Genomic DNA, 12641 nt, shown 5'->3' on the forward strand with positions numbered 1-12641 from the left:
TCCATTTCTCAAGCTGCACACTGGGATGATTTGGGAAGCTGGGGTTTTTGTTTTGTTTTGTTTTTTAATATCAGTGCCAGGCCCCACTTCAGACCAAGTGAATCAGCATCCCTGCCCTAAATCACTCGTTCTTAGTGCTCATAATAATCCCCAGGGGAGCTTGTTAGAAATAAAGATTTGATATTATAGCAAGCAACCAGATGAAATACCTGGATATAAACTTTAAAAGACTTACACAGAGAAACTCGGCTAAGGGACATAAAAAAGATTTAAGTAAATGGTGTTCTCTGGGAGGAAGCCCTGATATTATGAACATGCCATTCTCCATAAATTGATCTATAAATTCAAGACAACCTCAATTTCAATGTTAAGTGGATAGTTTTGTGACTTCACCAATGATAGTAAAGTTTATTTGTGAAAATAAACATGCAAAGCAGCTAGGGGGAAAAAAAAACATTGAAAGCTTGAGGAGCAATAGGGAAAACTAGACCTATCCAAGCCGAGCATAAACTACCCCAACAAAACCAAGATGGCACTGGAGAGGAAATAGACAGTGGGAATAATGAAACAGAACAGCCAGTCCAGAAACACACTTCTAATTCACATAAACATGGGGAGTTAACTGGTGCTTCACCACAGGAGAGAAGAGAGAAATCATTTCACAAATAGGCAAGGCAATGAATGATTAATCATTGTGGGGAGTAAACAAAACAGCATCATTGTTTTAGCAAAGAAAATCTGAGATAGACCAAAGAGGGTTTGTTATCACAGAGTCATTGCATGAAATCGGGGGTACCATGTACCTTTATCATATTCACATATCCCTTACCCACTCTTGGCTCCCTCCTCCTGCTGACAGATGAACTGACATTTCATGGTGAACAATAGAACACTAAGGCCCACAAGAAAACCTATATAAACTCATTTACAATCCCAAGTGGAGAAGGACTTTCCAAGAAAAGACCCAGAAGCGATAAGGGAAAGAGTTCAAAATGAAATTGAAAAGAAAATGTCTGTATGAAAATCATACCATAACCAAAATTCAAAGATGTTTCAAGGGCTGGAGGGATGGCTCAGTGGTTAAGAGCACTGACTGCTCTTCTAGAGGTCCTGAGTTCAATTCCCAGCAACCACATGGTGGCTCACAACCATCTAGAATGGGATCCGATGCCCTCTTCTGGGGTGTCTGAGGACAGATACAGTGTGCTCATATACATAAAATAAATAAATCTTTAAAAACAAAACAATGACAAAACAAAAGGTTATTCCAAGTTAAGTGCAACAAAGAAAGAATGAATATTCTTCATTTTACTGTGAACTCCTGTAAGAGCCAAACTGGGAGAAATAAGCAAAGGACATGAAGAGACAGTTCAATAATATAGAGTTAACAATAACTCAACACATGTGCAAAGTTGCTCAACAACATTTGTAAACAAGTATAAATCAAAACATGAATAGCCTAGCATATCATTCTCCTGGGTGTAGCACTAAGTAAAAGAAGTGGAGGAAGTTACAGAGAAGTGTATGGGAGGATCCACTTTTTAAGGATTTATTTATCTATTTATGTATGTATTTATTTATTTAATGTAAGTATACTGTAGCTGTCTTCAGGGTCTTCAGACACCCCAGAAGAGGGCATCAGATCTCATTACAGATGGTTGTGAGCCACCATGTGGTTTCTGGGAATTGAACTCAGGACCTATGGAAGAGCAGTCAGTGCTCTTAACCGCAGAGCTATCTTACTAGACCTTTTGTATGACTTTTTAAAACATGTATGTGTGTGTGTGTGTGTGTGTGTGTATGTGTGTGTGTATAAGTGTAAGGGTATGTGTATGTGTGTATGTGTATGTGTGTATGTGTATATGTATGTGTATGTGTGTATGTATGTGTATGTGTGTATGTATGTGTATGTGTGTATGTATATGTGTATGTGTGTATGTATGTGTATGTGTATGTATGCGTATGTGTATGTGTATATACAGTTACCAGATTAGTAAAACTTAGAGACTTTGATAATGCCCAGTGCTGGTGAATACGTGGTATGGTGAGCATCCCCATTCACTGTTGAGAGAAGTATACACTGGGGCAAACTTCGTGGAGGGCAGTTTAACAATATCTATGAAAATATCCATTAAAGTGTCTATGCCTTTTGCCTCATCTATCCCTCCACCATATGTGTAAGATCCAGATATAGTCCCTAAAGTTCAAGATGTTTACATAGTTAACAACTTGTAGTACTAATAGTAATAATAAAAATAAATACAAACAGCCCCCAAGCCCATGGCTGGTTAAGTAAATCAGTATATATCCACCATACTTTAGCTCTTATACATCCCCTTTAAAAATGATCCTGGAGCTGGGAAGATGGCTTAGCAGTTAAGAGCATTTGCTCTTAGGTCCCAGCATCAGTTCCCAGCAGCCATATGGAAGCTTATAACCACCTGGTATTTGCGTTCCTGGGAATCTAACATCCTCTTCTGGTACCTGTGGGCACTGGGATGTGCTCGGTTATAGCCTAGGGTTCATTCTCAGACCTGGGGGCACATTCCTGTCATCCTACCAGTCAGGAGTAAGTGGCAAAAGATCAAAAGTTCAAGGTCATGCTCTGATACACAGTGAATTTGAAGGCAGCCTAGGCAACAGGAGACCTTATCTATGATAGAAGACATATATATATATATATGGATGGACGGATGGACAGACAGATAGATAGAACACAGATGGATGGATAGATAGATAGATAATGAGATTAAATAACATTCCTAGATTTAAACATAGTAACATAGGTCCTAAGGTCATGCCCTAGACATTCTACCTTCAGTGCGTCTTGGAAGTACTCCCTGCAACCCAAATATTTAATGTGCTCCCTACACACTGTTGATGCTCATACTTTGAGACTCAAACATGAATCTAATCTTTCAGGAAGCAGGAAGGAAACAGAAAGTAGGATGCTGGGCAGTAGACAAGCGAACTGTCCAAGAGAAGGGACTCTGGAAGGCTCCTGTATGGCTGCAGTAGCCAGAGCTACCAAGGATCACTTCCCTGTGCTCCTGACTCCTTCCAGCCAGTGTCTCAACCTCCCTCACTTTTCTTGCTTTCTTACCTTTCCTATGGAATTTCAGTACCCAGGGACCTACCTGACTTTTGAATTGGTGTCCTTTGTGCCCTATGACCGAAACCTCATCGATGTTAAGCTGCTGTCCCCAGAGCAGGTAAGTGTCCGTAGTACTGCCTACTCCTTAGCCTAGAAGAAGCCTGGAAGAGTTGACTTCCAACCACCCTAGGCCTTTCTTGCCTCTCCTCCCCCTACTCTCAGGACATCTGCCCTTCACCAGAAACATCCATATTGTGGCACTCTACTCCTTGGGAGCATATCCTTCCAATTTGTCAGAGATCCCAAAGCTATCTAGTCAGACCAGCAAGCCCCAACTCAGTAAAGCCCTAGAGAATCTGAGACTGGGCTTCTGAGCTCTGCTACCAAAAGGCATAGGAAGATGCAGTTCCTTCCCCAGTCGGGGCCCCAGTCTCCTATTTTATAAAATGGAGATGATTACTCTGTTTCCTTTTTATTCCTGTGCCAGACAGCAACCTCTTCTCCATGAATATCAGTATATCATTAAACAACCACCAAGGAAAGGGTCTCTGGCAAGGCCCAGAAGGTAGCAGAGGTCTGAAAGTACCTGGGTCCCTAGTCCACAGTGCAGCTAAAATCCTGGAGACTAGATGGTGCTAAGGCCTCTTCTTTTGGCAGCTTAGCTCAAACCCTCTTCCTTTTGCAGCTCCAGTACCTGAACCGCTACTACCAGACCATTCGTGAGAAGATAGGCCCAGAACTGCAGCGTCGCCAGCTGCTGGAGGAGTTTGCATGGCTGGAACGGCACACGGAGCCCCTGTCAGCCCGGGCCCCTCATATCACCTCCTTGACCTCTCTGTGGATAGCCTCTGCCCTTGCCATCCTCAGCTGGAGTAGATAGGGGCCCGCTCCCCCACCCCCGATTCTTAGGTTTTGGGATTCATTTGCTTCTGCTCAGTTGTCCCCTTCCTATATAGCATACATGTCCCCAGGGCTGCTGATGGCTTACCACCTTGAAGCCACTGTCCTTAGCTTCCTCCAGAGCCACATCCCAGACAGCATATTCTACCTTCTCCCAGATGTACTTCATCACGGACTCCCACCCCTGGGTCCTGGTATAGCACAGCCATATAGCCTGCTACAGTGAGTCCCTCTCTTCTGAAGGAAAGAACCCTATAGGGTAATACCCAGAGGGCTCCACCCTATCCCCATCTATTGGAGAAGGCCAGGGCTGTTGCCACTCATACTGACTCCAGACTTTTTAAAGCTGCCTCTGGCCACCCTTACCCACAGGCCTGTAGCCTGTCTGCTGTATTTGGAGAAGGAAAGTGACTGGGTATTCTGGTCTCAAACTACTATTGGGGAGAACAGATAAGTTAAAGTCAACTGTGGCCTGGAACTGAACACATCAGTCGATAATGTGTACCAGTCCTCTCCCCATCTGTGAACCCACAACTCCTAAACTACCAGTGTGCCCCTTAACAGTGACCACATAAGGAGTTGAGGCACAGGACAGACTGAAGTAGAGAGGATGGCAAGGTGCTCTGGGCTATCCCAGATTCCCCTGGTGTGTAGAACATTTTAATCTTCTAAAGTGGAGCCACCATGACAGTGCTATTAAAGCCTCTCATATCTTTGAAAAACTCTTAACCTTGTGTGAGCAGACTCTGATTTCCCCATTTTATAGACGGGAAAACTGACTTCCAGACAGAAGGTAGTGGCCTGTCTGAGGAGACTTGGCACTTGGTTAGGGGACAATGTTGGGAAATGGCAGGGGCAGGTGGGCTGGTACTGTGGTTCCTTTCCCCATCACCACTGTACCAAGCCTCTTACCCTATATCTCGCCCCCCCCCCCCCCGCCTCCTTTATTGAACCCATTGGCATCAGTGGTTTCTCTGGTCTGGCCCCGACTAGCCGTTAGCCACCTGGGCTCACATCCTGCTAGATGCTTAAAACAACTTTGCAAAGATGCCTGCCTCTGGTTTTGCATTGTGTCTGCTGTTGCTGTATTGGAGGAGGCTAGCAGGTACCTGTGGCTTTTGTGGTGGGGGGAGGAAGAGAAGAGGCTGAGGTGGGGGCAGGGATGCGAGGCTCCCAGATTCTCAGTAGAGAAACACGTGGGCTTGAGAACGTGCTCGTGGGCATGCGTGTTAGTGGGCTCATGTGCATATATTCCATGCCTAGCCGGAATGAAGGTCATTGCAACAGAATGAAGGAGACAGAGAGGCTGGGGAAACTTGTTTAGTGTGCTCCATAAAAGTTGCAGCCAGGTCTTTTGTCTTGAGGGAATATATTGAAGGTGAGAACTAAGGTTCTAGGGGCCCAGTGTTGGGCAAAGGTTGAGTTTGCCTGGGCTGAGACAACAAGGCCTAATTTTCCAAATGTGAAAATGATGTATGGAGACTCCGGAAATATATATATATATCCACCCAAATCTGCTTCCAAAGGCCTGCAGAGCTGTCTTGCCCTTACCGAGAAGCCTGTGGTGGGTGAGCCTGTTTGAGGTGTCACTAGGTCTCTGAGAGCTACTACTGCTCCTAAAAAATCTCACCAGCCTCACTCTCGTTACTGCGTTCTGTCCCACCGTTTGTTCTGAGAGCTTTCATGCACTTTCTCATTTGATCTTCCAAACCATGAGAAGGCATTGGCGTTCTTCTCATTTTTTCAAAGCGGCTGGAGGGCAAACAACTTGCTCAATGTGGCTTTTATATCAAGTTGCCAAATGAAACAGAATTTAACAACACAAACAGGCTCAAGGACCTGCTCTCTGAAAAGAAGACGAGAAGCGTGACTCTTGCCACTTTTCAAATGAGAAAGCAGGCTCCACTGGGCTCACACAGCTGAGGAGAAGCAAATTCTGGACTGCCTGCTTCCCCAGGGCCGGCCTGCCCAAGCCTGTCCCGTGTGTCCTGACACTTGCTCCCGACATTCTCCCAGTCACTAGCACTAACCAAGCCCCATTTGCAGCTCATTGAAGCCAAACCTAGAAACCCCACCCAATCTTCTCCTTGTGATTTAGCTTCGCTGTGTCACCATAAGGCCTTGAGATTAATCCCTGCCTCAGATGAACAGCTGTAAAAGGGCCTTCAACCAGCCCAGATCCTTCCTACCTTGGGACCTGGAGGGCTGACCCCAACTGTTCCTGTTTAAGTGCCTCACTGTAGGGTCAGGGAGACAGTGGATGTGTATACAGTTAAGACAGGCACCTGAAGGAGCTCCTATGACATCACTAGGAATTGAAGAGTGATAGCTTCTTGGGCTCCAATCCTAATTTACCTTATTTCTCCTGACCTTATAGGTGCTGTACAGCAGGCCATACAGAAAGGTCCTTCCCCATTCCTAGGAGTTAGGTATCTAACTAAGGCCTCTAGCCTCAGTTGTAGCAGTCTGTGTGGTCTTGGGCAAGTCACCTCTCTAGTCTCTGGTTATCAGTTCTGTAAACTACCCATGCAGACTTCCTGATGAGGTTGTAGAGAACTGGCCTGTAAGACCAGGATGTGGCATTACTCTGTAAATCAGGAAGCTACACAGACAAAAGATAATAATGCTGTTTCTCACCTAGCGCAAGCTCCCTTCAGAGGCAGATGGGACAACAATTTATTTGGGGCTCAAATTACATTTCTCCCTCCCTCTCCCTCTTCCTCTCCCTCTGCCCTTCCCCCCTCCCTCTCCCTCCCCTCCCCTGCTCTCCCCTCTCCCTCTGAAAAGGCTGTTGGGGCTAGTTTCTAATTTGGCTTTTTCTAACTATGCTCCCTAGAGCCCGAGTTTCCTTAGAAACGCTGCAGGGCCTGTCACAAAAAGCAGGGCTCTAGCAGCCAGCAGCCCCCTGGGCTTTCCATACAAGTAGTTGAAGGGTCAGCTTTGGGGGTGGGGTGGGGATAACCTGGGCATTTTTTTTCAGGGACTTGTGCTCAGAGGGGCCTCAAGCTGGGTTTTATGGTCCCTTCCCAGCTGCCTGTCTTACAATTCTTTTCTTCCTTCCTTGCTTTTTTGTTTTTTTTTTTATCTGTTCATTGGTTTTTGTGTTTTGAGACAGAGCCTCTTGTAATCCAGGGTGGCCTCAAGGTCACTATGTAGTGGAAGCTGGCTTTGCTTCTATCCTCTGCCTCGTTTCATAATTCTTAATGCTTTTGAAAAAGAGCCCCACGTTTCCATTCTGCACCCAACCCTGCAAGTTCTATATTCAGTCCTGAATAGGCGCATCGCAACCAGAAAGAAAAAAGGGACACACCCAAGGTCAGACAACGAGCCAGGACCAGAGCCAGGATCCAATCCCAGACACTCCGCTTCCTTTGTTTTTCTTTGTATAAAGGAAAGCATTTAATTGAGGGCTTGCTTATGGTTCCAGAGGCTTAGTCCATTATTGTCATGACAGGGAACATGACAGCAGGCAGATGTGGTGGTGCTGGAGAAGTAGCTGAGAGCTATACCCTGGGCCACAAGCAGAGGAGGGAGGGGACAGAGCGACAGAGAGACAGACTGACAGGTAGATAGACAGACAGACTGGGCCTAGCATGGGTACATGGGTACATGGGTCTCTCTCTTCTCCCACTTGGAATGTGCTCTTCTGTCCTTCCGATATAGCCTCTAGTGAACAAACTGAAACCTGTTTGAGGCCATGTAACTCTGATAACAGTGGTAAGCTATTGAGATATATTTTTCAGACCGAGGTTCTCTATCTACCCCAGGCTGGCCTCAGACTCTCTACCCTTCTGCCCTCGTCTCCCAAGTGCTGGGAGAAGACACCACCAAGCTCTGCTTTCAACCACATTTTTGTTTGTTTGTTGTTGCTGTGGCAGGGTCTTACTATATATGAGCTGGATGGCCTGTAATTCTCCAGGTTGACCTTGAATTCATGGCAATCCTCCTGCCTCAGCCTTCAAATATTGATAATAAAATTCTTTGTGCTTTAAATCATTCTTAGACTTCAAAAGGATATGTGAAAATTTGCCGATACACAAATACACTTGTGGGGAGTATACATATTCATCTATAAGTGAGAACGAAGCCATCTCTCACTCTTTGCAAGTCAACTGGCTGTAGCTGGTCATGGGCTGGGACCTCAGAAGGGGCTGGGCTATCCTACTACTTAACCCACGTCAGCAGTGAATTTTACCATCTCACTGGGCACTTCCTCAAATGGACAGTTGGGCACCCTTGGCCTCAGAAAAATAGGAATGTGGAGATTTAGTAGGCACTGTTTCCTCTCTGTCCATCCCCGGTCCATCCCCTATGGCTCGTCACAGCTGGGAGTGGGAGGCCCTTCCCAACCCCCTACCCAGCCAGCCCTTGCTCTGAGGCTGGCCCATCTCTTAACTTCTGTGTTTCTCTATGAAACAGGAACTTAGCAAGCAGCTTAGGTCGGGTAGGATGGATGGTTGAGAAAACCCCAGTGAGCTGTGGCAAGGCCCTGAAGCTGAAAAACTGGTTTCCCTCCTAGCTGGTCCCAAGCAGCTTCGGGCCTTTTTACTTACCTTGTTACCTGTGTTCTTGTCTGGGCAGAGGGCCCTTGACTTGACAAGGTAGACATGCAGAAGCTATGAAGACACACAAGATTTGGGCTCATGGAATCATGGGGCAGAGGTTTAGAGGGGATACAAGAAAGTGGGAGGTGCCAACAGGATGTGGGGAGGAGGCAGGGGCTCCAAAATAGTTGTCACCAACTTTGTCTTGGCTTTGGTAAGGTTTAAAAAATAAATGTCTCCCAGAGGGAACTGATGCAGGGTCATTAAGTACGTCCCATGAGTACTCTGTGTAGGTGATCTGTAATAAGCCTGGTCCCTCTGCCTCTGTCTCTGCTTCTCTGTGTCTGTCTGTCTGTCTGTCTCTGTGTCTGTCTGTCTCTCATATACACACACACACACACACTCAAACACGAGACCCGCGTCATCAGCCTTCACGAAGCCTCATCACATATGATGCCACGTGCCCCAGGTTCTGTATCCCTTAAGAACATTTTGAATTCAGTTCAACCTGCCTCCGAAAATTGTCCCCATGGCCTCTGAAGTTCATTGATCATAGACTTTTGTCCTGGTAACCTTGGGACTGAGTTCTGGGCACAGCAACCCAGCCACACCTAGTCCTCCATGCTAAGGCCCTCCAATGAGTCATAGCATGTTTTGTTCTGAGCACCAAAGCCCCGCCTCCTCTTCGGAGGGTAACTGCCACAGCTGCTGGCAGGTGGTTTTTGTTTTTGAACCAAGACCTTATCACGAGTTCAGAACTCCAGATATGATTGTCTCTCTGGCAGGAGCTCCCCAGTGTTCCTGAGCTGAAAGCCCAGTGTGTATTTTGCACATGTTATATGTTAGGCACATATGCTAGAGGTTCCTACCTCTGTCTCCCCTTTGCCCTTGCTTGCAGTTACCCAAAGACAGATGACAGGCCAGGTGGCTAAGGTGGTAAGCTTCACCTGGAAATCCCCATGTATTTCAAGAGACGACATAATCCTCGCTTGGATATGTCTAGAGACAAGACCACTATTTAACAAAGACTGAATTAGTAGCAGCTAAGTATCCAAAACTTCTTCCTTCAAATGAATCCAAGTCATCTATTTTCCTATTCCTCATCCTTCCTGGCCTCGTTCATGTGTTCCTCTACAGGACAGGTGTTAGAACTTGACTTGCCTCAAATTCCTCCCACAACTCTCTGGGCGAAGTTTGTTTACTCCGTGACGTCATGACAAGGGTCTCCCTAAGTGTCATTCCCACTTAATCAGCCCCACGTACTGCAGCTGTAGTGCAAATCATGTGACCTCAGATGCCTTCTACATCCTGTTCACGCCTCTCTGGGCCTACTTCGGGGTGGCCCTGTGGCATCTAGCCCTGTACCCAGTCCAACATAATCCCAGCAGAGAGAAAAGGCTATGGCAAAATGTTCCACAATGCTTTCATCTCCCCTTTAAAAAAAACTCTGAGAAGCACCTTAACGAAAATGCTTAATAGTGTGACCCCAGACCAAGACCTGCTGGAGCTTAGAACTCAGCTCCCATCAATTATTAGCTGTGCAGTCGTACATCACTTAACACCACTGTACCTTGACTTCCTGGAAAATGAGACTTGGAAGGCTGTTGTAATGCCATCAGGTTACCTTCCTGCTATGTGTGACTACAGTCTACAAGGGCCCTGTGTCTGTGTCTACAGCGCTGCCACATCCACCACCTGAGAATTCTGACTCACCTCACTATCTGTAATATAACCCTAAACACCACACACAGATACATGGACACACATGCGCACGCGCGTACACACACAATTGTATGCTAAAATCAGGGTTCCTTTACCTGATATTCATACTTCCTTCTAGGCCGCAGCTTTGCAATAATTTATCCCAGCCTAAACCACCTCCCTTGCTTCTCTGGAGTGTTACAGTAGAACTGAAGATTTGTGAAGTATCTAATAGAGTTTTTGGCAAAGGAACAAGCCCAGGGCAAATGAGAGCCTGCCACTCCACCTAGGATGGCAGCTCTCAGGTACAAGGGACTTTGACAGCCTAGCATAAGGCGGTGGCCACAGCAAGTTCCTGAGTCCTGCATTATCCTGCCCATTATCAAGGGTAAGGTGGCCCTTGTTCATTGAACTGTTCTGCCCTGGGTCACTACTTTAGCTGAGCTCTCTGTGTACCTGGAATGGAACCTATAAACTGCAAATATGGTGCAGAAGCCTATTAAACAAGTATTTAGAACCCATTAGCTTTCTGGAGCTTGACCCACTGGGACTCCTGCCAGGGTCATCTATTGAAAGCAAGGCTGGAGGAAGGCAAGTATGTTTGAGGGAGAGAGAGACCGTGGATGCCCAGAACACAGGCTGTGGACCAGGTCTCATGCAAATCTAAAAGAAAAGAAGGGGAGAGGCTGAGAATACTGTCTGGTGGGGTGGGCCACCTCTCTCTATTCTGTCCAGAATGCCCTCATCTCTCATTTTACCCCTCCCCCTTTCCCAGGCCTCAGCAGCCCAACGCCCACCCTGACTTGCTGGCAGCCTCTGAAGGTTCTGCGGTTAGTGTGTGAGCTGTGCTTGCTGCTGGGGGCTGGGCGAACAGGAAGCGGGCACATCCTGAGCCCGGGGCCAGGGACTCTGAGCAGGCCCGGAAGGTTCTGTGTGCCGCTCTCACCTTCTGAGGCTCCTGGCCTCCTAAGCCTGAAGTATCTATCCCCTCTGGCTTAGCAAGCCTCAGGTATCCCTGCACAAAGGCCAGCAACACGCTATCCCAGACTCTGGAGAGGATGACCTGGGATCACTCTTGAATTCCCACAGGCTTGATGCCTTATCTACCTCCTAGCTTTCAGGCTTCTAAACATCCTGCAAAGCCTTAGCTAGTTGACATGTTCATACCTCTCGGCAGTCAAGGAAAGACTTTTGAACTGAAAAGCTCCAGTCAGTCAGGAAGAGCTGTAGAATGCAGAATCTTTTCATGAGTCAGCCTAGTAGTTTGGCTGAACTAGAGCCTGAGGAGATATGGCTTAATCTTGAGAGAGATGGACTTTGACCTTTCCTTAGCTCACAGGCAGATGATTGAAGGCCTTAGGGTCCAGGGAGGAAGTCACCAGAACATCTTGGGTGCTGGGACAGGCTTGCTCGAGATTTCACAAGTGTCAAAGAAACGAAAGCCTTGCAAAGGTGAATCGTTTTATTTCTTTACAATGATGTCTGAGGTTAGGAAATGAAAGTTGTAGGCAGGGCATGGACCAGGTAAGATGTACTCCTCACTGAAAATAAATATTCAGTTTCATGTCCCTCTGAGAGTTTATTTCTTAACTGTTCTCTTCTATATTCTTTGAAGAATTCTTTTATTCTAAGAATAAAACTATCTTTGAATTAAGGGGGAAAACATGCACATCCCTTACCCCAGCAATTCCAAACTTTCTAGACACTTAACCTAAATCATGAACTTATAGATATGACTGAGCATTTACCTTAAGGACATTCAATAAGTACTTGTGCATTAAAAAATAATCAACCAAGGCAAGGTAATTATTGTGGGTTCAGACAACTGAATGCTAATCAGCCATGTAAAAAAATCAAATTGTATCTTTCAGGCTAGGAAGATGGCTCTTTGAAGAAAGTGCTTGTTGTAAAAGCATGAATACTTGAGTTCGTATCCCTAGCACCTATATAAAAGCTGGGTGATGCGATGACATCTATAACTCCAGCACTAGATGTGGAAGGCAGAGGCCTGTGGACCCCAGAGGTTCACTAGCCAGCCAGTCTAGCTTAAAACCATGAGCTCTAGATGTGATGAGAGACCCTTTCTCAAAAACTAGGGTAGAGAGTAATAGATTATATCCAGCATTGACAACTAACCCCCAGATGTGAATGCACGGCTGAGCACGCGGCCTGAGCATGCACACATGCACGTACATGCACACATAAAATCACACAGTTCCAGACTAGTTCAGCCAGTCATGGTGGTACACATCTATAATCCCAGCACTCAAGAAGCAGAGGTATGAGCATCCCAAGTTCCAAGACAGCCTGGGCACAGTAAGGCCTTGAGAGTGAGAAATGGGGGCTTTATTTTCATTAAAAATTAAAGATAGTTTTTCTGAGGTATACATTCCTAAAATTAT

The 12641-nt window shown here is 46.2% G+C and overlaps 1 protein-coding gene across 1 annotated transcript in view; it reads left to right on the top strand.

Annotated features, from left to right (window-relative positions):
* Positions 1-4723, top strand: part of Xpnpep2 (X-prolyl aminopeptidase 2) — a 29525-nt gene extending 24802 nt beyond the window's left edge. The window contains exons 21-22 of the mRNA XM_052171496.1: positions 3123-3212; positions 3780-4723. Coding sequence (XP_052027456.1) covers positions 3123-3212; positions 3780-3974 — 285 coding nt within the window. The 3' untranslated portion in view covers positions 3975-4723. The remainder of the gene's footprint in view (positions 1-3122; positions 3213-3779) is intronic.
* Positions 4724-12641: the final 7918 nt, after the last annotated feature.

The sequence above is a fragment of the Apodemus sylvaticus genome, chromosome X, assembly GCF_947179515.1.
Source record: "Apodemus sylvaticus chromosome X, mApoSyl1.1, whole genome shotgun sequence".
NCBI lineage: Eukaryota > Metazoa > Chordata > Mammalia > Rodentia > Muridae > Apodemus > Apodemus sylvaticus.